Below are 26,531 nucleotides of genomic sequence, written 5' to 3' on the forward strand. Positions count from 1 at the left end.
CCCCAAATTAAAATTATTATATATGTTCGTGGGTAAAGCCGTCATTGTTTTTATGCATCCAATAGTAAATACCAACATTTTGGATCACAGAGCTGCCCCGGCGAGTAGAGGCTCAATTTCTACAGTCCCAACAACCGAAGGACGATGCCATAAGAGACGTCAAATTGGGGCGACAGTAGGCTAGCTTTTTAGCTTGACATATATTTATTAATAGCCTATCTTGTTAGAAATATACGGCAAACCGTACAGATATATGGAGTATCCCCGAATTTCTCCATGGAAATGTCTGTATAGTGATTAGTAAAATAAGAACTGTTGTTATGTGGGGGTGAGGGGGTCCAGGGGGATAGGGATGGAGTCGTAGGCAAGGCCTATAATGAAGTTTCGTGAAAATTTAATAAGGCAAAACTAACTAATACAGTCAAAAGAGAAAATGAACCTGAGGTAATGAAATGGTAAGGAGCCGCGCCCAACCTGTAAATACAAACATCCGATTAGCGGGTCCAGATAATTATCTATATTGTTGCACGGAAAAATAGGTACCCCTACAAATATTTCAAATTGGCGTTCATTATAAATTACAAGCACCTAAACGCACACTAAATGTGTACATTCGTGCCTATATGTAGGAACGTACGTTGACAGACGCTTGCTATATCTGCTAATTGAGCTGTTCGCTTCATATGTTCTCGGTCTCCTTTCTGCAGGTGAGTTTACATGAATTATTTAATGTCAAATACCAAAACTTCAGCCAGTTGTATAAAAACACCTCTAGTTTTGATTTGATTAAGTCTTGGTTGATGATGTTGAGGCAAACGATGATATCATACAAGACTTAAAATATGTTACCACACGTGCAACGATGTCACAGAATATTACGTATAATATTGTATGTTAGGTCAGCGAATAGCACTTATTCGTCGTTAAATGCGTCAACTAAGTTTCGTATATTGCAGGACTTTGATCTGTGGTAATATAAACAGTCAATTAGGCAATTCAAGTAGGGTAATTAGAGTATTTTATAAAATGTTGATCACGTAGAGGTACGGCAGTAAATTTGTACTATTAGGCTAGGCTCACTGTTTCTTTACTGTCTAGCGTAGGCACAGACCTATCGTGTAATAAGTCACACCGTGCGTATTGTTCTTTAACATACTTGAAGGGCGCCACCGATTTTGTCGCATAAATAGGGGATTCACCGTAGATCAATATTCCAGGACCAATGTTACAGTGTTAATTGTGTTTTACACTGGAAATAAGTTAAATTACTGTCATTTGATCAAATAATAAAAGTTGCTTGCTCTATCTGCCAATTGAGCTGTTCGCCTCATATGTTCTAGGTCTTTCTGCAGCCCTAAACAAAACCACCCCGGTAGCAGCCCTAACCCATAGGACCTGGGGGTAAGCAAACCGTTTCTTTTCAAGCCCAAAAAAAAAAGGAATCTGGCTCAAAAACCGATTTTTCCCCACCCAAATTTCATTGAAAACATACAAAGCTCTGACGGAGGTGTCACGATCGCTAAGACGCACATTTTTGAAGCTTTAGCGACAGCGGTCCAAGTCTAGTTCGTTCGCAGATAAAAGAGTAAAATATAAGGAGAATAAATTCAAGAAATGCATTACTCTCTTTTTATAACCCACGTTAACTTAACTGAAGTAAAAATGTTGAAAAGGAATGTGTTAGTGAAATTTTCTCTTAAAGTTTTAACATCACGCACACGTATCGTTTGTCTTGTGTTTACTGTACTTCACGAAGTTCATGTTCGTGTTCAGAAAAAAAATCATGGTCATCCAGATCACCCAATGGTGTCTTCAGCTAGAAAACTACTCTGATATTGACAGTACAAGTAAATATTTACTTACAATCGTCTGAGAATTTCCATTAACTAAGGAAGGGTTTGCTCGGTCAGTTGCATACTGTTTAACCTGCTAATGATGATAAAATATAATTCGTTGGTTAACACACACAAAATTAGTGTCTTTGGGGTAAAATAAATTTCTCTTCAAGGAGTTAAGAGAATTTACAGTCTACACTTTCAAGTACAAGTTGAAAAATAATGCTGGCAAAAGTGGGGATTATGTCGCAAAGATTATAAATTGTTTACGTTAAAGTTGGAAACATGGTGTTCATCAACGTAACGAACAACCAACTGAGAGATGCCTTGTCTGATAACTGATAAGAAGAAATAGTGAAAGGAAATTTACAAATATAAAAAAATCTATTAGCGTACAAAGTAAACTTGTCCAACAGCAACATCTGTAATTTCCAGCCATATTTGCAACATTTTTACTCCTTTAGTATTCCTTGGCTCAAGCCTGATGCCAGGTGTATTTTGTGAATAATGGACTGTAATTGGTTGAATGTTACTTTTTGCATCTTTAGTTGTTCAACTCACAGAGCTAGCCTGTTAAAAATGTTTGTCACTGCTACTAGCCCTGTGTTCTGGGCCGGCTGTGTGCGCGGCTGTACATGTATGGTATTGTGGATTGCGCAATGTGCCGATCAAATTTTGAACACGAACCGTGCTGAATGTGTTTGAAAAGATTTTCTCCATGTCCTCTACTATTAAATTGAAGTAAAATAATAAGAACAACACAAAGAGGACAAACACGTTGGATATAACAGTTTATTTTGAACTGCATCTGGTCATTTGATTGTGTACTTCTCACAACTACTAACGTTGGCCACCAAGGTCAGTTCAATACTACAAGGTCACCTGACTGATTAACACATATAAGGGCTGCATAGCCTAATGTAAGGCCTAGCTATCCACACTCAAGCACTGGTATATGGCATGTGCCGATCGTAGCTGACAATGTCGTCTAGCAGAATAGCTTTCTCTTGTTGCAATTTACTTTCACATTGCAAAAAGAACAGTAAATATGAGAAACCAAAGTCAGCAAATGATGGATGGAAGCTTTAATTTTGTTTTTTGCAGTATTTGCAATTCACATTTCTTTTTTTTTCTTTTTTTTTGTTAAAATAAAAAATAGTACCGAAATTCGGTCAACAAAAACCGGTTTGGGTACTAAAACCTGTTTACCGTGCAAGCCTACCCAGGGGTAACAATATAAGATCTACATAGGTCTAACCATAGGCCTATGAGAAGGGGGAGGGGCTGCCCTTCCCTTCAGAAGGTACCTTTTTTTCAGATAAGCCGCTCTTTTTTCGAGCATGCTTGTGTAAGAAACAAAAATTGCCTCAGCCCCCACCCCCCCTCCCACAACGAAGATAGTCCCGCTTATGTACATAACAAAACAAAGGGAAGTATATAAGCTACCGCATATTTTCGCAAAACACTGAATCCCTCCCCTTCTTGATTTGCCCATGAAGACGGTTTGACTCACAATTTAAACTTATGGAACCTAAAAGTGAGTATTTCTCGAGACACTTGTTGACACAATAATCTTAGTAGTACAGCTTGAGCTAGCTGGAACAATATTTTTTGTAGTGCTATTTCGCACAAGGCCAGCATACATTTTTCTCCACAACGAATGAGCGCAATTACAATGCCTGACCCTTAAACGCCGACCATAACTAAAACATTTTTGCATTGTGACTTCTAGAATTTTCTACAATGATGTACTTCTTCGTACTAGAAATAAAAGTTACGTTTGCCGCCAGGCATGTGCCATGAGAATAATGACAGACTATAAGTCTCAGAAGTGTTCTTACTTCTCATTAGTTTAAAACAAAATTCCTAATACACTACTTTACTTTAATCCACTGAATACAGCCTTTCAAGAATGTGGCTATGGTAATAAATATTGGTAAATATGTTAAAGAGTCAAAGTTGGTATTAAAGAAAATGGGTGCAATCCCAAATGATATAAATTGAAATATAAATTAAGCCAATGAAAAGTTCTCTTTCACAAAGGGTGGTTCGTTCATACGCTTGGCACTAACACAATGCCTTAGACCTAAGTACAGTACGTACGTACGGACAGTACATTATATACAGTATACTGACATCACTGCTTGGCGACTATTACAAGTATTCCATATTTTGTTCCCGCAGAAGCGCCTCGCCATCACATGTGACGAGACATGACACGACTGGACTTCACCTTCAACGGCCGCTAGTCTTATAATATGAATCTCAAGCAACATGTCATAAGTGTAAGTTGATGTAAAACCTTTGAAAGAGTTGTTTGGTTAAGACAATTACAATGTTATTCCTACGCTAAGCTAGCCTAACTGTTCTGCTACTGAATTGCCTATATAAGGTGGCATACTCCTATTAGCCTCTATATTATTCCACCCGAATGTTCTCCTTCAGGAAAAGTGCCAAAAAGCAGTAAGAGAACATTTTTTTGATTCTGTTATCAATCATGATCTGTTATTTTGTGGCTTGCATGTTAAAAAGCATGAATGGAAGTACATGTGGTGCAGAAATTGGGGCAATTGAGGCAATTTTAGACCCCTTTAGGCCTCCCAGGGGCATCGTACGAAAATTGTTTACTACTGAGTGAAGCAGTTTGTTTACAAGTGACAAAAACTTCAGGCTCTGATTGCAAAAAAAATGCGCGGTCATGGTACGGAAAATTGATGGTGCCATGAAAGGCCAACTTGTCACTGCTATCCAGTGACGGGTAGTGTTTAGTCAATGGGGCTTTTAATGGGCGTATGCTACCATAAGACTTGAAGACTTTATAATCAAGCCTAGGCTATGCCTAACAAGTAGCAGCGAGTAGTACAATGCAGAGCATACACTGTGGCCTACCATTGTAGCAAAGTTGATAAGGCCTAGCCAGCACAGGCCAAGATTGAACTATTATGACTGAATGTGCATTAATGCTGTGAGGTTTGTCCCATACTTATGCCAAGCCATCCTAATTAAACCCAACCAAGGTTTTGTTAGATAAGGCCTGATGGCATCCTTGCAGTTGCAAAGTTGTTCAATTTGTAAAACTTTCAGGACCAGTACTTTCAAAATGTTGTTACATCACATAAGATTCTTACATAGTATTTAACCCAACGTCTTCATAAGATGTGGAATAGATTGTTGTGAAAGAAAATATAGGGTGTTTAGCCATTTTATTCCCATCTGCGGAAATTTCATAAAAGAGAGTTCGATGTTAACACAAGGCATGGCAGTAACTCTGGTGGGCAGGAGGATAATGAAATAGGCGCAAGTCTAGTGACGAAAAACATTGGTTTAGAAGTTGATGATGTGACTCCTAATTCACATAAAAATAGTATTGCAGAATCAACTGGAATAAGTGCTATTGATGCTGCTGCTCTGGGATGATAGCACAGAGATCAAAGAAAAACTTTCAGCTTCTGGTTTCACAGTGGCAAAAAATCCTGATATCTTAAATTTTATCAATAAAAAGTTTGAAAAGAAAAATTTCATCTTTGAAAAGTTGGCCTCAGACTATAAACAGACAGCTTTTTATAAGGAGCATTCTGGTTTAGTTGAGCCAGTTGAATATGTGCTAGGTTCCACCTATGGGAAAGATGATACATTCCTTTATGTACCATTGCTTGATACTCTGAAAAGTCTTTAAAGTCATCATGACATTTTAGCAGAAGTTCTGAAGTCCCATTCTAGACATGGGGGCAAGAGATATGAGCATTACTGTGATGGTGAAGCATGTCAAAACCATTCCCTATTCTCTTTGGAGCCACATGCACTCCAAGTTACTTGTATTATGATAATTTAGGTGTGGTGAACCCACTTTGAAGTAAAGCTAACAGCTACAAAGTTGTTGTATTTTATTTTGTCTTGGAAATTTATCCCCAAAGTTTCGGTCAAAACTGTCATCAATTCAGCTTGTTTGCCTCTGCTGCACAAGATTAATGAAACAGTATGGCTTTTAGAAAGTGGTCAAACCGCTTTTTGAGGATGTTAAAGTCTTAGAAAGTAAGGGGGGGGGGGGGGATAATAACAACTTTAATCCAGGAGGAGTTTACATTCGAGGGTTGCATTAGTTTGGTTTCCATGGATAACTTGGCAGCACATCAGTTAGGAGGCTTTCAGCAACATTTTCATGCTGGTAGAATTTTTGTAGATTTTGCATGGTAAGTAGTAATGACATTCAAGATCATTTTGATTCATCCAGTTTTATCAAAACAAGTGTTGGTCACAAACATCAGGTGTAGTTAGTTATGGAAAATCAAGGTCTTAGGCATTTTTAATGGAGTAGCTTCTAAATTTGTTTTGTCAGATTTGCTGATCCAGCTCATGATTAGCGCAAAGGAATTGTCCCAGAATAAATGACGAAGGTTGTGACAACATTTATTCAGGAAGGCTTTTTCACTTTGGAATTTTTTAACAATGCTTGGAACTTTTCCCTTCAGAAAATGTGATCAGAAAAACTAACCAACTTGCAATACCACTGCTACCTGGGAAGTTTCAAAATCAAACTAACAGCATCTCAAACATAGTGCCTGATAAGATTATTGCCTTTAATCATAGGAAGCACAAATCCAGAGGGAAATTAATACTGGGAACTACTTTTGTCACTTGTGGACATTGTGAAATTACTTTTGCTCTCTCTATACCATGTGAAGTAGTTGCATACTTGGAATATTTGGTGCATGGATTTCTGGTTGCTCTGAAAGAGCTCTTTCCTGAAGATAGAATTAAACCCAAAAGTCATTACTTATTGCATTCCCCTCGTTCAATATTGAAATATGGACCTCTTGTTCACTGCTGGACAATGAGGTTTGAAGCTAGACATGCATATTTCAAAGAAATTGCCAACAGGCAGAAAAACAGGCGGAATTTGTGTAAGACATTGGCAAGGCGTCATCAATTACTTATGTGCTATTATGGAGCTGGTCAGAATTTTTTGGATGACAAAATGACATCCAACTCAGGAGGGGACGTTCAAAACTTACATCAGTTTTGTGATTGCCAGGATTCAGAGAGTTTTGAAAAGTCAATTACCCAGGCATTAAAGAAGTGTATGCATTAGCTTCTGTTGAATTACAGTTCTTTGTATGAGGTTGTTGCATGGTTCTAGGGGCAAGAGAAAATAGGTTGCATAAATTTGGCAAAATAGATGCAATCTTTATCAAAGGTGGTGAAGTGCATTTTGTTATGATGGTTTTGCACACTATTGGTTACAGTCTACATTTCCATAGCTATGTATTGTGTTTTCAACAAAAATAGGTCATATTTGCTGATGAAGATTTTTCTTGTCATTTACCCTTATCAATTTACAAAAATCAAAATCAGAGAATGGTAACACTTAAATACTTTGTTAAGAGAAACATTAATACTTAAAATAGAGCATCTCATTTCTTCTCATTGTTACTTTGAACTTCAAAGGTTAGAAGAAACAACTTTCTAGACACTGTTTATATATATTTGTGTCTTCAGTGAAGCACTTAAACGGTACCACGTAACTTATGGATCCAGGAAAACGGTTTTCTTATGTAGTGCAAGTGATGAAGAACCAGAAATCAAATCTCAATTTGGGATAAAGAAATTTCTGCTTCAGGTCTTTGATAAAGACTTTGACACTAGGTGAACATTGGCGGTGGTGTAGAAGAAGAGCAGATGGAAGATAACGCAGTTAAATTGAAGGTGATTGATGACAGAGATGAAGGTGAGTATAAATGCTTCTTGTACAGAATTGCAAAAAGATTGTTGTCCAGAAAAATTTGCCTATCAGCCGCATGAAGTTGCCTTATTTGCATAATGTGATGTGTGAACCCCATTTGGAACTTATTGGTACTTGGGCAGTTCCAAGGGTTATATCTGCACAGAAAACATTCTTATATGAATGAGTGTACATTGGGATAACCCCTCCTCGTGGCTTTCCCCCTACAGTAATGGAAAACTTTTGAGATATTTGACAGGAGGATGTAACTAATCATATTGGAAATTTTCAGGGAAGCTTTAAGATAAGAAATTATCACTGAAGCTATTCTGCAAGGGACAAATTGGTATGCCAAAGTTGAATACCACTTGAAATTTTCATTGTAACAGTTAACAGTTAGCAATATCAATCAACAAGCACTACTGTCCAATGGAAGTGCTAATCAAAATCAAATTGGTTAGCTGTTTAAGATTTAATAGTAAGTAGCAAATTGCGGTGCAAATCCAGTTATTTTGTACTGAGCAACACAGATTTAATCCTTACATCCTGGGGCCTGCTCGTTTACAAGCTCTTCAAGTTCATACTGTATGACACCATAACATTGGTTTGAAATGAAAAAGATGTACCTTGTACCAGTGATGTTTCAGACAGGTATCAGGAGCGTATCCAGGATTTTCTAATCCGGGGGGCGCGAATTACTATCTAAGCGGAGCACCACCATCGCTTGGCGCGCAGCGTACAAGAAAATTTCTGGTTTTGATACCCCCCAGATCACCGGAAATGGCACTTCTCAGGCTTGAACAGGCCAACCAGATGTACACTTTTGCCTGAAGAACCAAGTATTTCCCCATAGTTTTTTTTCATCCATAACCTTTTTGAAGATTGTCACCAGTCACACATCATGTTCGACCTCATCGCATCTCCTGTGGATCATTGCTTTTTGTAGGTGATTCTACGTCGTGGCCCAAAATACCCATCAGCCTCATTTTTCAAGGTTTAAAGCCCATTATTTGTTCAGAATTTGAAAATTCACAATTCTCGTGAATAAATTCACTTCAAAACATACCCATAATGTTGCACAAAATTTCATCTATGGACAACCAATATAGAAAAACCTCCTTCAACCCCTAACAGAGGGAAGTATGATGAAGAACGGTGGTCAGAAAATTTTCGAAAATTCAGACACAGTTAATTTATTGGTGCACAAATGTTAAAACCTCTTATAACGCTACTATAAAAGTTGAAGGAAATGAAATACCAGATATTTCCGAAACAGAACACTACACACATTTACAGTTTGGAGGCTGTTCATCCCAGAACGCCTTTTTCATGATATGTTCACTGATATGATGTGATATCTGCTGTGTGCTTTAAAATTTAGAATAATTGAAATGGCTGAAATAAATAACTATTATCTGTTTATTGTGCAATGCTCTACCAGTGACGTAACGATGAGCCTGGGGGGCTCCTGGCCCAAAGGGGCCCCCTATCAGGGGGTCCAAGCAAAGGCGTCCGCAGAAATGTAAACAAAGGGGGATCAGTAGATCATATAGGTGTAACACACTAATTGATACTATCTAAGCGGAGCGCCACCATCGGTTGGCGCGGAGCGTACAAGGATTTTTTTTGGCCAACAAATACTCCTAGATCGTCGGAAAAGACACTTCCCGTTCAAGTTGCATTTACACATCTGTTATTTTGAGATCTCATGTCTTAGGATTTTGACTTTCAATAATTTCAGTTATGCATTTTGGGGGTGTATGCAATGAACATAACTAGAGAACTGTTAGGGAAATCATTGAAATATCAAATGCTTAACTTTTTTCTTAAATTTTTGATTTCCAGGGAGGGGGGTGGGCAAGTAGCCCCCCCTCCCCTACTGTATGGAGTATAATAGAGACTACTGTACAAATACAGTAATCAAACCTAGGCATAGGCCTCCATCTAGGCCTAAATTCCTGTGCATTTTTACTTACCAGATACACCAAAGGCATCTTTATTCTTACATTTTAGTATTATATTTATAGGAAAGCCTTGCCTTCTTTTTCAATGAACGCAGTTTCAAGTCTGTTGGGTTATTGTTGGGTTATTGTTTTATAATTTTTCAAAAAATCATATGTCCCGATGTTGTATTCAGTACAGCATTGGCTGGAATTGGGTTTTAAATTATATACTTTGTTTTCATTATAATAATATATAACACAACTAGCTCGATAGTCGATACAGACATTAATACCCAATGAGCCCATGATCATGATGTCCGTATTCCATATCACGTGAAAATATGTATATTGTCTTGTTCAGTCTTGCATGAGTTTTTCTTTCCCAGTAAAACGGGCCCTCCCTATCCAAAGAGGTACCCTTTTTTCTGTGCATCGGTATAGCGGGGCCCCTATTGGTCGGGCCACCGGCTCAGCACGGTCCGAGCCCATAGGAGTTACGCTACTTTGCCCCACATTCTTTTCATTTCGAAAGACGCACAGTTTCAAGTTCATTACACACTGAAGGATTCGATTCTCAATCTGCCTTCACTTTAGGGAAGATAATGGGAATTTCATCCCTAGATATCGCTAGATATTGCTAGATATCCATACAGTACAGTGCCCTTGGGATTTCTTGGATTTTTTGGGTCCTGATCTTGGGTAATTGCAAAGTCCGGAGTGGTCACACTCAATGTAGGTCAGTGCACGACCTCTATGCGTCACTAATACACAACCCGATCACTTGTTATCGATGAAGTGGTGTGTTGCCGGATTTTGTCGAGGTCTTGGTATACTACGGGCGAAGGTCATTAATTAAGTTTCGTAACTCATTGGGAAGCAATTAGAGGGGTGGGGCGTTGGGCTTTGGGCTCGTTTTCATGCAGATGGGAACCATCTCAAGAAATGATGGGTGTGTCCGCCCCCCCCCTCCGCCTATGATACACCCTTGGATCCACTACATGATATTCACAGGAGACGTGCTCAATTCTCCAATCGCATGCGGAATTTATATTTAGATTCATTGTAAGAGTAACGATACTAGGTTTGGGGTAACAATTAGCACTCAGGTCGGAGTGTATAATATTAGATCCTGGTCTAATACCGAAATGCGTCATGTTCCCTGACGACTCGGTTGAGTTTGAGACCAGCCACAGTTGGTTTCATAGCACAATTGATTAAGGCGTCCATACACCCACACGCGTTATAATAGACCATGTAGCATATATATATATATATATATATATATATATACATTAATGAGAGAGGGGAATGGAAACGTCAAAAATGGAGTTGTCGGTGTAAGGGGTAGGGTGAGGCGCACGCCCCCCTCCGTGATCCTCGATCCGTCACTGGCTACCATGTGTATATAATAGTGATCAGCGCTATAATTATGACTGTTCCTCTTCTCTTCCCGGTGTCTTGGCATTTATCTTCTACTACTCCCTCCTTTTCTCCTTTTTCTCTCTTTCTTTTTTTTTCTTTTCCCTTCCTTCCTCTCATTCCTCCTCTTTTTTCCCCCTCTTTTTTCCCTTCTTTCTTCTCTTTTTATCCCTTCTCTTTTTCTTACCCGGGGGGCGCACGCCTGGATCCCCCCCTGGATAGGCGCCTGTGTATGAAACAGTTTATGTTTTCATTATTGTTTCGTTGTATCAATCGGCGTTCCAAGGGAGCGCTCTGTCGCGTTTTTCCTGGAAAACGAGAAGTATAGTCATACCGTAAAGCTAACCTGTTCGATATCATATTCTGCTAACCAGTTTGTGATCATTTTACATGTTTTTACGTTGAATACAAGTGTTCAAGTTTTGTGAGAAATACCGGTGATTCCGCCAAAGAAGTAGGTATTCTTATATAATGTTCATGTATAATTTCTTAAGTTCTACAGTGTCTTTAGTTGAAGGTTTATGTTTTGCGGGCCTAATCGTAAGCAGTGTATAGGCTACTTACTGATTATTTTTGAGTATACTCGACAACTTTGCCGTATTTATGGGGGTGGGCAGGTGTTTACTTTTACTGTTCCGACCGGGGGTCGTGCGTGTATGTTTGTGTATTGTTTTTAATCATTATTCTATGGTTTGGCGAGCCCTATGAAGGTTAGATAAGTCATTTTTCCTGGATTTAGAGTTAGCTGGATTGTGTGAAGCTAGGCTTAGTGTATAGGTAGTGGTACAAGCGCAATGATACATTTACGGCTGGGCAAGTTTTCAAAGTGATGGCGCTCTTCTTAAATGATTTTCTTGATTATTTTTTTTCTTTATTTTCTTTGATACAGATTGAATAAACATAATTATACAAAAAGCGGAATTTACCAGTTAGACTGTTTCTTTGCTCCGTGCTCCATAAAATTCAATTTCTAAAGCTGCCCAGGGACTCGGAGATTCAAGAACAGTCATGTCAGAAGATACTAAACATTTGAAGAACCAACGAAGGGGGGCAAAAGCCAAGTTCACAAGACTGGGTAATGCCTTGACCTATCTAATAGAAGGAAACCGATCCAGATCCGAAATAGATGAAGCATTTTGCGAAGTGCGAAGTGCATATAAGGTGCTCCAGACTAAACATGAAGAGTATGCAGAAAAAGTCGAAAATGAGGAAGAATTCCAGAATGAAGAGAAATGGATGGAAGAATGTCAGAATACTTTCCTCAAATTACAGATCCTACAGAAAGATTCACAAGTTGACAGACCTCCTCCAAACCCAGAAAGAATTGTGGAAACACAGATTGATAGACCAGACAACCCAGGCGTAACACCAGGAGAGTCATATCCACCAATAGCGCCCTCGGTATCCACCACATTTCAGATGGAAAAGCCCAAAATGCCCAAGTTCCATGGTGACATAAGAGAATACAACATATTCAAGGCCGACTTTAAACACATCGTGCATGATCAATATGGTGATAGAGATGCTTTGATGATTCTACGGTCATGTCTCACAGGTAAGCCTCTACAGTATATTAAAGGCATTGGGCATAACTACAAAGCAGCATGGGACCAATTAGATCTCCTGTATGGTGACCCTCGTATGGTGGCAGATGCCATTATTGATGATCTTTCTAAGTTTCGGCCCTTGAAACTTGGAGAAGATGAGAGGTTTTGTGAATTTGTCAACCTCGTACAAAGAAGTTTCAACACCTTAAATGAGGTTGGAAGGACCAGCGATATGAATAACAGCCATATGCTGGCTATGATAGAACGGAAGATGAGCCCCGAGGACCGAAGAATGTGGTTCCGGACAGAGGGTGAGACACCAGCTTCACTCGAGTCTCTTCTGACATGGATGGAGACAGAATTAAAGGCACGAATGAGATCATCTGCACCAGTGAGAAGTGACACCAAGTATAAAATATCAGTAAACCAGTTGTCCCAATCAGAAATCCAGGGCACATATAAGTGTTGGGTATGTAAGTGTCAGGACCATTGGACGGACCAGTGCAAAGACCTGCTTTCAAAACAGCCTTCAGAAAGGTTCAAGTTGGTAAAGGAAAACCATGCGTGCTACAGCTGCTTGAAACAGGCAGGACGTAACCATAGGATGTCAAACTGTAGAAGGCGACGACTGTGCACAGAAAAGTATAAAGGGCAACCGTGTCAGTACTACCACCACCCATTACTGCACAGTGAACCAGAAACAAACAGTGTAGGTGTGGCACTGGTCAGCAGCAAAGATGCATTACTACCAGTCATCAAAGCAGAGTTTTTTGGACGCCAGAATGAAAAACGGGTAGGAAATGTGCTGTTGGACACAGGGGCAGAAGTCACCCTGATAAGAGAAGCCTTTGCCATTGAACTCAAACTGCAGGGAAAGAACACCACCATTGAGATAACTAAGGTGGGTGGAGAGATAGAGGAGCTGCAAACCAAGATTTACAAGTTTCCAATAGCATCACTGGATAGTAACCGCACTCATATAGTTCAAGCTGTTGGGTTACCGTACATCAGTGATATTAAAGAGGTATCATTGACTGAAATAGCCAAGGCCCTTAGACTAGAAGTTTCTAAGCTGCATAGACCGAACGCAGGTTCTGTTGATCTGCTAATCGGGATAGACCACCCAAAAATGCATACAGGAGACACCAGACAAGTGGGAAGTGGCTACAACTATGTAGCCAGAAAGTCGCCCTTGGGTTGGTTAGTTTTCGGAAGAGGGAGCTCTCGTCAGCAAGGAGTAAATCAAGTTTTGCATGTAAAAATGGCTGCTCCAATCGATCTGTCTGAGTTTTGGAGCACAGAGTCCATGGGCATTCAAGCAGACTGCCAGTGTAAGCCAGGAAAGATGTCCAAAGTAGAAAGAGAGGAGTACCAAGCCATATGGAACTCATGTGAAAAGGTAGGCAAACAGTGGTTGGTGCCCTACCCATGGATAAAAAATCCAAGTTTGCTTCCCGATAACCGATGTCATGCCGAAAAGTTGTTATACGCTACCGAAAAGAAGCTTGCCAAAAGTCCAGTGTATGCTGCAGCCTATCAACAACAGATGGAAGAAATGTTAGAAATGGGCTTTGCAAAGAAGTTGGCAAAGGATGAGACCCAAAATTATGATGGCCCAATCCACTACATATCTCATCACGCCATTGTCAGACCAGAAAAGAAAAGTACTCCAGTGCGAATTGTTTTCAATGCCTCGGCGTCATTTCAAGGGCACTGTTTAAACAGCTATTGGGCAAAGGGACCAGACCTACTGAACGACTTATTCGGAGTTCTGCTTCGCTTCAGGGAACATCCAGTTGCGGTATGTGGGGACATCTCCAAGATGTACCATCGTGTCTTGATACCAGAAGTAGATCAACATGTCCACCGATATTTGTGGAGGGACATGAAGGGAGATCAAGATCCTGAGGTGCATGTCAAAACTGTCCTCACATTTGGAGACAAACCAGCACCTGCGATGGCACAAATTGCTTTGAAAAGAACGGCCGAAGAATGTAGGGAGAATTTTCCACGAGCAGCTGAGGTGATAGATCGAGACACCTACATGGATGACATGTGCACATCTGTTCAGGACGTGGAAGAGGCACAGAAATTAACCAAAGATATAGATACAGTATTATCAGAAGGTGGATTTAAAGTTAAAGGCTGGTCATCTAATATGCCTCTGGAGGCATCAGAAGTTTCCCAGAGTCCTAAAGATTTGAACCATTTGGAAACCTTAACAGAGGAAAAGATTCTAGGTATCGCCTGGAATCAAGAGAAAGATGAGTTTTCCTACAAAGTAAAACCAATTCATGCTTTAAATGGTTCTGAAGGAGGGATCAAACTTACCAAGAGACAAATTCTGAGTCAGATTGCAAGAATTTTCGATCCAATTGGCTTTGCCGCTGCATTTCTGGTGCGAGCAAAAATAGGTATGCAAACTTTGTGGCGGTTGGGCCTAGATTGGGATGAAGAAGTCCCACCTACTGAGCAAAAGGAATGGGTTAAATTGTTCAAGGAAATGGAAGCTTTGAACTACACATCTTTTCCAAGATGTCTTACACCACCAAATGTAATGGGACAGCCTATGATATGCATATTTTGTGATGCATCTGAAATGGCCTTCGGTGTATGCGTTTACATTCGATGGGAAGTGGACAACGACAAGTATGAGACACGTTTCATAACAGCCAAATCAAGAGTGGCTCCGTTAAAGAAACTCACTGTTCCAAGACTTGAGCTGCAAGCAGCAGTTATGGCAGCTCGACTGAGTTCAACTTTCAAGGAAGAAACCACCTTAGAGATCAGTGAAACTGTCTACATGACCGACAGTATGATTGTCCTAGGATGGATTCACAGCGAGGCAAGGACATTCAAACCTTTTGTTTCTGCTCGAATCGGAGAGATACAAAGTAGATCAGATCCTACACAATGGAAGCACGTGCCGGGAGACATAAATCCGGCAGATGATATCTCTCGAGGTGTTCCTGTAGAGAAGTTATCTGATAGATGGATAACAGGACCTTCATTCTTATGCCAACCACAGACAGAATGGCCACACCAAGAAGTTCAAACTCAAACAGGAGTTGATGAAAAACGCAAAATTTTTCAGATTGCCACGGTGACATCAAAGTCAGATGTCATTGATTGCAAAAGGTTTTCAAGCTGGAGAAAGTTGATCAGGGTAACCGCTTATGTACAAAGATTTCTCAGCCACCTAAAACTTAGATGCCACAAGGATGATAATGCTAGCCGACCTGAGACTGTAACACTCACCCCTTCAGAGTTAGAAAGGGCAGAAATGTATTGGGTTCAAGAAGCTCAGAAACCCTTACATGACCAGATTAAAAAGGGAGAATACAAAACACTCAGTCCATTTGAAGAGAAAGGAATCATCCATGTTGGTGGGCGAGTTGAGAAGAGACTGGTTTCTTACGATTGCCGTCATCCCATACTTCTACCACGACAACATCCAATATCAATGCTAATTACAAGGCAAACTCATGAAATTGGTCATGATGGCGTGGCAACTACCGCTGCCAAAGTACGGAGAAAATATTGGATAATAGGAGTGCACAAGCTTGCGAAAACAGTGAAACATAGGTGCGTGCTATGTAAGAAGATGGAGCATAAAACTGAGTCACAGTTTATGGCTGATTTGCCAAAATACCGCTTGATGCCCGAGACTCCCCCATTCTACTATACAGCTTGTGACTATTTTGGACCATTCAGCGTTAAAGTTGGTCGCAACAAAACTAGCAAGCATTATGGAGTAATATTCACTTGCCTGAACACAAGAGCAGTACACCTAGATCTTGCAACCGACGCTTCAACCATGGAGTTCATCCAAGTTCTCAGAAGATTCTTGGCATTTCGAGGATGCCCGAAAGTTATTACAAGTGACAATGGAAAACAGTTTGTTGGGGCACAGAAAGAACTGCAGGAAATGATCAAAGGATATGATCAAAAACAACTTCAAGAATTTTGTGCTGACAAAGGAGTGGAATGGAAATTCACTACGCCATTAGCACCCCATCAGAACGGCTGCGCTGAATCGCTTGTCAAAAGTTGTAAGTTTGCATTAAAGAAAGCTATCGGTGGTCAAACTTTAACACCTTTTGAGCTCTACACCTGTTTGGTGGAAGTTTCCAATTTGGTTAATCAGCGTCCAATTGGAAGATTGCCTAATGACCCTGACGACGGATCATATCTTTGTCCTAACGATATGTTATTGGGACGAGCGTCAACCACAGTTCCACAAGGTCCTTTCAGAGAAACCAAGAACCCGAAGCATAGAGTGGAATTTGTACAAAGAATCGTTGATGCGTTCTGGAAATGTTGGAATCGTGACGTATTTCCACTGCTGGTTCCTCGCAAGAAATGGAACGTCGAGAGACGAAACGTTCGGGTTGATGATATAGTCATGTTATCTGATCCAAATACTGTCCGCGGTAACTGGACTCTAGGCAGAGTTATTCATGTGTACCCAGGCTCAGACAACAAAATCAGAAATGTAAAAGTGAAAACTGCAAAGGGAGTGTATTCAAGACCAATAACTAAGATAGTAATTATTTATCCAGCAGAGGGTTTTGATAATGAGTTGTAATGAGATCACCGCTCTCATTGGCGGGGGGAGGGTGTTTCGTTGTATCAATCGGCGTTCCAAGGGAGCGCTCTGTCGCGTTTTTCCTGGAAAACGAGAAGTATAGTCATACCGTAAAGCTAACCTGTTCGATATCATATTCTGCTAACCAGTTTGTGATCATTTTACATGTTTTTACGTTGAATACAAGTGTTCAAGTTTTGTGAGAAATACCGGTGATTCCGCCAAAGAAGTAGGTATTCTTATATAATGTTCATGTATAATTTCTTAAGTTCTACAGTGTCTTTAGTTGAAGGTTTATGTTTTGCGGGCCTAATCGTAAGCAGTGTATAGGCTACTTACTGATTATTTTTGAGTATACTCGACAACTTTGCCGTATTTATGGGGGTGGGCAGGTGTTTACTTTTACTGTTCCGACCGGGGGTCGTGCGTGTATGTTTGTGTATTGTTTTTAATCATTATTCTATGGTTTGGCGAGCCCTATGAAGGTTAGATAAGTCATTTTTCCTGGATTTAGAGTTAGCTGGATTGTGTGAAGCTAGGCTTAGTGTATAGGTAGTGGTACAAGCGCAATGATACATTTACGGCTGGGCAAGTTTTCAAAGTGATGGCGCTCTTCTTAAATGATTTTCTTGATTATTTTTTTTCTTTATTTTCTTTGATACAGATTGAATAAACATAATTATACAAAAAGCGGAATTTACCAGTTAGACTGTTTCTTTGCTCCGTGCTCCAATTATTATCCTTCATTGACAAGCAACAACAACAAAATAAATCTTTTTTAATGTATCATTTCAGAGCTTATTTAAGGGTATAAGCAGTTGCCCCAAACTATATGTAATATCAGCTTAATCTTGTAAATCTCTGGTGCTGACGTTACGATTATATTTTATGGCATTTTAGAACATAAATAATTGCATATAAAAGGCAAATCTAAGAGTTATGCTGCATAAATTCAATTTTCTCTTTAAGCTATCACTAAAATATTAAGGGTTTGGGGAGGCGGTTGGTGGGTTTACATTAAGTCCTACACATTTCCAAGCTGTTAAACCTATGTCAAAGTACTGTTCATATAAACTTTGTTTAGGGTCACTTTATTGAAAGTGCTAATTCTATACTGTACCTTTTTGTAAAAAAGTGGTGTTATTTAACCTGGAACAATAACACCTTTGGAACAGTGGCGGAGCTAGGGGTATTGGTCAAGGGGGGTGATAATGGTCTGTAGGGGTGCTTTCGTCACTATCTAAGCGGAGCGCCACCACAGGTTGTCGCGGAGCGTACAGATATTTTTTTTGAGTGAAGGTACACCCTAGATCCGGAAATGACCCTTTCCTTGCCTTGCTAATTTGCAAATAAATGAAGAATAAATAGGTGTCATCGCCAAACAATGTAACAAATGTCAATATGTAGATGAGAGCGCAATAAAAAAGTCAATAATCGCGAATAAGTAAAAAGTGGTAAAAAGCTGAAAAGGGCGTCAGCAGTCCATTTGAGTCTGTCAGGGGGCATCCGCCCCCCTGACTGTATGGATGTATGTAATAGCACATATTACTCTTTCTGATAGTGTGCAATAGTTAATAATGTACAGAATTGAAGCAACATAAACACTTAAATTTAGCAGTGTTATGCAAGTTTGTTTGGTAAACCATCAGTTAATATGCTTGAAACAGGAATCAGGGTGTTTTCAGGGTTTGCCTTGATGGGGTAGACTCACGGCCAAATGGTTTATCATAAGAGAGAGTGTGTATGTGTTGACCAGCAGCCTGGATAGGAAGCATGAGTACTTCTCACATTTGGTATGTGGATGAATTATATTGATTACAACTTCCATTGTGGAATCTGAGTTCAGCAAAGATTAAAGATGAACATGTTATTAGGTCAAGTATCTCAAAATGGATAAAACTGATGAATTTTACATCTAAATGTTCAGCTGTTTTCATGTACGAACTTGTCTTTGCTGAATTTCAAAATGCACTTTCATGTTACCAGATACCAATACTACACTTGCATTATTACAGAAGACTAAAGTTTGTACTATGCCATTATTGCCATAACACTGTAAGCGAGGCCAATCATGGTAAACGTAGAGTTCGGAAGGATACAGAAATATACTATGTACAACACATATATCTAATCAAAGTACTATGTACAACACTGGAACCGTGCGTAACATATATTTAATCAAAGTACTATGTACAACACTAGGGACGGTGCGTTACATATATTTAATCAAAGTTCTTCCTTGTAACACCTTGTGGCCAACTCAACCAGCCTTCTCCACAAGCGAGCCAGGGCTCGTCGGCATGTCGACGAGCCCAGCTAACATGCATCAGCGAACATAAAGATTAACTATTGTTGCCAAAATAAAGGGCATCATACATATATCGTCTTAGCATTCGGATATATACAAATGAGGGATAAAGGCCTGTATTCAATTGCAAACAGTTTCAAGATTATCTTTCAAACAATGATCTCTATGCGAAAATGCAATATGCATATCGAGCAAATTACAGCACAGAAACTGCTCAACTTTATGTGCAGAATAGCCTCCTCTGTGCCCTTGATGAGCGTAAAGATGCTTTACTAGTCCTGTTGGATTTCTCATCCGCCTTCGACACAATTAATCACCAAACACTTTTAACACGTTTGCATGAAAGATATGGTGTTGATGGAGTTCCATTGTATTGGATGAAATCATACTTAGCAAACCGTACCCAATGTGTTATTGTGGATCCCACAAGGCTCAGTTCTGGGGCCGTTACTTTACACCTTGTATGTAGCTCCATTGCATGATTTAATCATTTCAGCTAATATGCAAACTGTTATTTATGCTGATGATATTCAGTTATTCACATCTTTCCATCCTGATCATTGTTCCGATGCTATTCAAAAAATCCAAAACTGTATTGCAGATGTAAAATCATGGGCTATATCAAACAATCTTTTTATCAATGACTCAAAGACTGAAATCCTCCATGCTACCTCGCAATTTAAATCCACAACAATCAAATCTATTTCAGTGAAAATTGATCAGACTACCATCACTCCGTCCACGCACGTCAAAAGTCTAGGAGTTGTACTGGATCCCCATCTAAGCATGAAACAACAGGTCAATGCTGTTTGCAAATCATCATATAATGCCGTACGGAAGATCAGCCGGATACGGAAGTTTTTAACCAAAGATATAACTACAAAACTTGTATGTTCCTTGATAATGCCCAGGCTTGACTACTGTAACTCCCTTTTATTTGGCCTTCCTGACTCTACACTGAAAAAAACTTCAAACTGTTCAGAATTCTGCTGCCCGGTTAATATCATATTCATCGCGTCATGATCACATGTCTCCAGTGCTTCAATCACTCCATTGGCTTCCAGTAAAACATCGGTCAGTTTATAAGCTCCTCCTCTTAACGTACAAATCACAACACTCCCTTGCCCCTGGTTACATTACAAATTTAATTCCTCAGTATCATCCTCAACGCCAACTTCGCTCGTCTACAAAGTGTCTTCTTGCCACCAGCCATACCCCAAACACAAAGTTTTATGGAGAAAGAGCCTTCATCTCTGCTGCACCTCATCTCTGGAACAATCTACTATCTTCAATTCGCAATGCACCATCGGTTGACTGTTTTAAGCGTCTCTTAAAAACACATTTATTCCAAAATTTACAGTGATTTGTCTTGCATATTTGTGTACTTGTTTTAAGCGCTTTGAGGCCTTTGCATAAAGCGCTCTATAAATATTTGCTTATTATTATTATTATTAAAGTGAACTCTCACCCTTAAACGATTAAGGGTGAGAGTTCACTTTACAATTGAATACAGTCGTTTGTTATTTCATTAAACATATAGTGGGCCATCAGTCTTTATTATAAGATGTTACAATACCTTGTAATTGTAGAACAGAATGATATCAAGAAGACTTTCTGTCCAAGTAGTAAGCTTTGTCTAATTGTTGACAGCAGAATCCTGTTGTGAAGTTACTAAAAATGAAATGTATGTTTCCATTTCTGGTTTTTTATGTTTGGTGGAGTAAAGATAATGTAATTTTATGATTACCTGATGCAATAACAAGCAAAGTCTTGTATGAAAAAATATAACAGATTCAGCACATGACTCAAGTATGATCCTTCAATGAGAATGCACAGATCTTAACTAAGATTTCACCTAGTGTGCAATAATAATCTAGGCTTGTGATGAGAATGCGATTTGCTTATGGATCATCTTCTGTGTTTATTTTCAGATATCCCACCACTGAGCAGCAGTTATTGTGACATTTCCTTGCCTGACTACAAGAACCCTGTTTTGTGAATCTTTTGTAAGTGCTTAACTTTGATATATAAAATTTAGATAAAGAAGATTCAAACTACTTGCTTCTAATCGTTCTTTATTAAAAAAGAACAAAAGGGTTTTGTTCATACAGGAAATTGAGGTTTTGTAGTCTGGGCAGCCAAATCCCAATGCTCTCACAGACATCCTGGGGAATTGAACACTTTTGCAGGAACATGGATATTTGCATGGCATACCCCCCCTTTGAAGTCTATTGTGAAGTCATCAGAACCTCAGTGCATTTTTGCATTCTGGTTTACGTTACATTCCATGCATGAAATATTTACCTCTTTCATTTTTGACAACATTTATTTTGCCAAATTGATGAAATGAAATTCTTACATGTACCTGAAGCACTCCCTACTGTCTTCACATTACTCAGGACGCAGTGAAAAATGCTTTGAGAGACAAGTTTAGAAATGAAAGGTGACACATGAACTCTGATGAAGTATCCAGGAATAGAAAAACATCACAGTCATCTAAGGAAGAACATGGAAGAAAACGTAAATATGTTACCATTATACTTGAGGGAGAAACAAAGGAGACCATTGATATGCATGTGAAGGACATGAAGCAAGAATCTACCAAGAATAGCAGCAAGATGAGAAGAAAATAAAATCTCTGATGGCAAAAACATTCGGACACCGAAGATCTTTTATTCTCGAAAGGAAAACCTGTAGTAGACATCAAAGACACTTACCGGTTGTTATCTGCCTCAGATATGGTTAGTATGTAAATTTGCCTTTAGCTTACCCCTTGTTATACTTTTAAACGGCAAGTTCTAGGCTTCCCAGTGTTAAAAATTTCCCTTAGGAAGAGCTGCATAGATAGTCCTGGGAAGTCCCCACCAAAATATAAAAACCCGTAGAGGCTGTTCTAGAATTGGTTGCATACATCTGCAGGGTTTCCTAATAGTATCCATGTAGAATTATTATGGTTGAGGATACCAAGTTGCACAAATATCATATGTGGTCTATATAGACCCAAGATGAAACCCTTGTTTACAACATAAACACCCAATTGAATACCAATTACATCCACTTGAAATTTCAAATTGGATGATACATTATTTATAAGTCAGAGGAAAGTAATTGGTTTCATACTTAACAAAGCTAATAGAAAACCGAACCTGGAATGTCGCAAACAATATGTAATTCTTATCCACCAATACAATCCTATGAAGGTCTATAAATGTACCAAGAAAAAATAGCATCCAGAATCAGTAGGAAGGAACAGTAACTGCTAGGTTGCTTTCTTTGTAATTGACACTTTCTGTCAGTAAATGTTTAAGGCAAACTAATTGGGGGACGTTTATGCTGCAAAATATTCTAAACAGATATCCTATTAAATTCTAAACAGAATATTCTAAACATACATATACACATACATACATACATATTGTTCATTTTCTACTATCTTCTTTAAACAGATTATCCAAGACTTTTCAACCCAGTGTGATTGGCAAGACATATCTGAAGTATTTTTCAGAAACCAAGATGACATAGCCAACAATATTATTAACTTTAAAATGATCAACCATTCAAAGGGTACCTTATATTTTCTCCTGGATTATTGGACACCAAATGCAGAGGATGTTATCTCCAGAAGAAAATGCAAGTAAGTCTTTACCTGTTATTGTAGTGTGCACTGTACACAAACCTTACATAGTTTCTGAAGGCTACAGTTTTGTATTTTAAGTGCTTTCTCATAAACAGTTTCATAAACATTCCAGAAACTATAAATGTGAGCTATATCTAGAGAGCAAAATGAAACCTGTCTTGTTAATTTTATATGATTTTGGGTGGTAGAAATGACTGAAACTATACCACCCTTTAAAAGAATACCACACTCTGTGCTGCTAGGTTATATGTTAAAGTTTTACACATTCTATAAAAAATGGTTTCGAAAGTCCCAGAGGTACACATGAGCTGAAAAACATGTTTTCTTTATATAAAGAAGCCTGAAAAGAAGGTGATTAGTCGAAAACTCTCTAATTTACACTGTTAAGTGGTCAGGCTTGACTTCTGCACTCACAGTTTTGTGCAGAGTAGTAAATATGGAAGGATGTGTGGTTGTTTTGTGGCCTAATATTAACATAAAATGAAGAGCAAAAGTTCTTGAAATTGTCCATGGTAGTCTGAATATATGTGATCTTTTACTGCCAGACATGGAATTTTGCCCGAATATGTTTTTTCTGTCAATTATGTGACTACTTCTAGCCCTCATCACAAAATGACTGTGTTTGATATGCTGAGCATAGGCTATTTACACACTGTCATTGTGCTCTATATTTATCGCTTTCTCTCTTATCCTTCATTAGATATTCTTGTTGACCAATGTATTTTTAATATGCTCTTAAGGCCCTTATGAAGAAAGACATCAAGTTTACTCTCATCACTTACTGATGGGGTAATTACTGATGGGGCAAGTCCAACCCCCCCCCCCCATTTTGGCCACCCTACCAATATTTATAAAGTATATTTGTGTCCTGACCTTTTGTGCTAAAAGTTTGACATTGATCAACCCCCTCCCCCACCCTCCTAAATTTTGGTCCCTCCCATTTTTGGTTCTGCCACTGCTAGAGAAAGTGTATTTTTAATGCTTATATTCTGAAAAACAAAATATTTCCATGTACAGTAGTTATGAGTTGTAAAATTTCATGCAAAATTTGCTTACCTAACGTTGTGATTTTCTGGATTTTACATTTAATGTAATCATCCTATTAATATCATACCATGAGACTTATTTTAGCCTTAACATGCTAAAGGAAATCAGAACATACCAAGAATCATTTTTGTGAGAAAGTGACATGATAAACCAGTAACCAAGCAAAGACTGATGAGTAGGCTACACAAGATCAAACAGCCCATGAAACTTAGTATGCACCATTGGAACAATGTACAACTTGAAAATAGTATTGGTGTATTTTGTTAGTATATTGAATTCTTGTTACTGTACAATAATTTTATGCTATATTAACAGAGAGTTTAACGTTTGTCAACATAAAATTGACCCAAAATTAGTAACTGCAGACAAGCGACGTTGCTCAAAGAACACCAATTGCCCTGCACAGATGACTTATAGTGAAGAGGGTATGACTAACTACAGCCTATGATCCTGGGTTGGATATGACGTTAAACGGGACGAGTAGTGCCCTTGGGGCTAGAAGTGCCTCAGGGCATGTGGCATTGTGGTGCCCCTGTAGTGAGAACTGGTAGTGCCCTGGGGGAGTAGTAAGCCATGGTGGGTAGTGCCCTCACAGTTGGTAGTGCCCCTGTGGAGAGTAGTTCCCTGGGGCGAGTAGTTCTCCCAGGGGGAGTAGTGCCCACATGGCGAGTAGTGCCCCCATGGCGAGTAGTGCCCCTGGGGCGAGTAGTGCCCAGGGTGAGTACTGAGTAGTGCCCCATGGTTCAGTAGTGCCCAGGGGGAGAACTTTATATAGTGCTTTAATGGACAATTTTATGAATATTGATTTGAATTTTATTTTACAGGAGTACAGATGAACACACTTATTCTATTTGCGATAGCATTCTAGGAGGAAAAAAGTTACCCCAGTAGTTCCCCCGGGGTGAGTAGTGCCCCTGGGGCGAGTAGTGCCCCCATGGCGAGTACTTTATATAGTGCTTTAACGGACAATTTTATGAATATTTATTTGATTTGTTATTTTACAGGAGTACTGATGAATACACTAATTCTATTTGCGATAGTGTTCTAGGAGGAAAAAAGTTACTGACTGCCTACCTAACTATAACCCAACGAAAATCCAAAATATTAACTCTGATTCCTACTTTAACTTTATAAGAAAAACTTCAGTTGAGCTCATACTTGTATTTAGCATAACTTGAATCGAGAGGCAAACTTTGATTGGGCTTATCCTTTTAATATGCGGAATTTTGATACCTATTGTTTTTGGTTATATTGAATGGATGTATGTCCTCAACCTTGTGGTACCTACTTTCCAGTGTATATATTCCAGAACAAGTTGGTATTATATTAATGACTACATCAGATACAATCTTGTACCGACAACTAATCACTGTGCCAATTGGAATAATTTCTTTTACTGATTTATAAGTGTCATCAGAGGAGACCCTCTTGGATCACTTGTGGAGCAGATGTAATGACAATTGAATTGACAATTGTGTCTGTCTGTCCGTCAGATTGTTGTTGATGTTACTGATTGAGATTTTACTCTATCAAACTTAAATTTTATTTCTATATTTTATAGACTATACTATAAATGCTTCAAGAAAGCCTCAGCAGGCTGGTGTCCTCCAACACCTAGAAAATCTGATTCTTCAACTCAACCAGGCAGATGGTGACTGTGTCAAAATGGACTACACTTCAGATAACCAGCTAATAGTAGGTATTTGCACACTGTTGATGAAATGTGTTCTCAGCACAGTTAAACTGTCTGGCGAATTGATGATTGTGGATTCTACAGGTAATGTGGATCAACAGAATTGTCTTATATATCTCCTGATGACTCATTCATGCAGGCCTTCCTGTGGGATATCTTAATGTCACCAATGAAAGCAGTAACACAATTAAGGGCGCCTGTCCTAATACCTTCAATTCATTCCAGAGGATGGTTTCTATGGGCAAGGAAGTACTGGACCCAAGATTATAATGACTGATGATAGTGTTGCTGAACGCACAGCGCCTCAAGCAGTGTTCCCAAGTTCGACGTTGCGTCTTTGCATGTTCCAGGTTTTGCAGGCTACCTGGAGGTGCTATATGATGCAAAACATGGTATTAGTAACCCGTGTTAAAGATCTGCTATATGCTAATGATGCCGAACAACTTGATGATGTGTACACGTCCATACTAACAAATAACACAGTAATAAAGTATACAAGCTTCCAAGATTATGTTAAGCAATTGCATAGCCGCAAAGAACAATGGGCCCTATGCTATAGAAAAGACATTCCAGTGAGAGGAATAACATAAACAATCATTTGTGAAGCCGCAATGCGTGTTTTGAAGGATCGTATCCTGCAACGCAGCGAAGCATTTAATGTTGTCCAGCTTCTTGATTTGTGTCAACGAGAATGATGGACTTCTATGAGCTACGCATGTTGGACATTGCCAACAATTGCATGTATCATAGCAAGAAGAATAAATTCTTGCCACCTGCAAGTTCCATCGACCAAGA

General features: G+C 39.1%; 1 protein-coding gene and 1 long non-coding RNA gene across 10 annotated transcripts; both read left to right on the top strand.

The window, feature by feature from the left end:
- The first annotated feature begins 617 nt into the window (after nucleotides 1–617).
- On the top strand, nucleotides 618–26,531 carry LOC139967696 (uncharacterized). Of its 7 annotated transcripts, XR_011793087.1 has the most exons (8): nucleotides 618–707; nucleotides 4,020–4,120; nucleotides 7,332–7,560; nucleotides 21,291–21,365; nucleotides 21,759–22,100; nucleotides 22,806–22,993; nucleotides 25,605–25,738; nucleotides 25,876–26,531. It is a non-coding gene; the product is annotated as an uncharacterized lncRNA (long non-coding RNA). The 7 variants fall into 7 exon arrangements; XR_011793083.1 differs by having other exon boundaries at nucleotides 24,400–26,531; XR_011793082.1 differs by having other exon boundaries at nucleotides 25,605–26,531.
- LOC139967682 (uncharacterized) lies at nucleotides 11,170–17,788 on the top strand. 3 transcript variants are annotated; one of them, XR_011793078.1, is made up of 3 exons: nucleotides 11,170–11,370; nucleotides 11,806–17,280; nucleotides 17,716–17,788. XR_011793078.1 is itself a non-coding variant. In XM_071971698.1 (2 exons), the coding sequence occupies exon 2, from the start codon at nucleotides 11,925–11,927 to the stop codon at nucleotides 17,049–17,051; it is 5,127 nt and encodes a 1,708-aa protein (XP_071827799.1). In that variant the 5' UTR covers nucleotides 11,170–11,374; nucleotides 11,806–11,924; the 3' UTR covers nucleotides 17,052–17,680. The 3 variants fall into 3 exon arrangements, 2 of the variants coding, with proteins under 2 accessions (XP_071827799.1, XP_071827786.1); XM_071971698.1 differs by lacking the exon at nucleotides 17,716–17,788 and having other exon boundaries at nucleotides 11,170–11,374; nucleotides 11,806–17,680; XM_071971685.1 differs by lacking the exon at nucleotides 17,716–17,788 and having other exon boundaries at nucleotides 11,806–17,680.

The sequence above is a fragment of the Apostichopus japonicus genome, chromosome 1 (genome assembly GCF_037975245.1).
Source record: "Apostichopus japonicus isolate 1M-3 chromosome 1, ASM3797524v1, whole genome shotgun sequence".
Taxonomy (NCBI): domain Eukaryota; kingdom Metazoa; phylum Echinodermata; class Holothuroidea; order Aspidochirotida; family Stichopodidae; genus Apostichopus; species Apostichopus japonicus.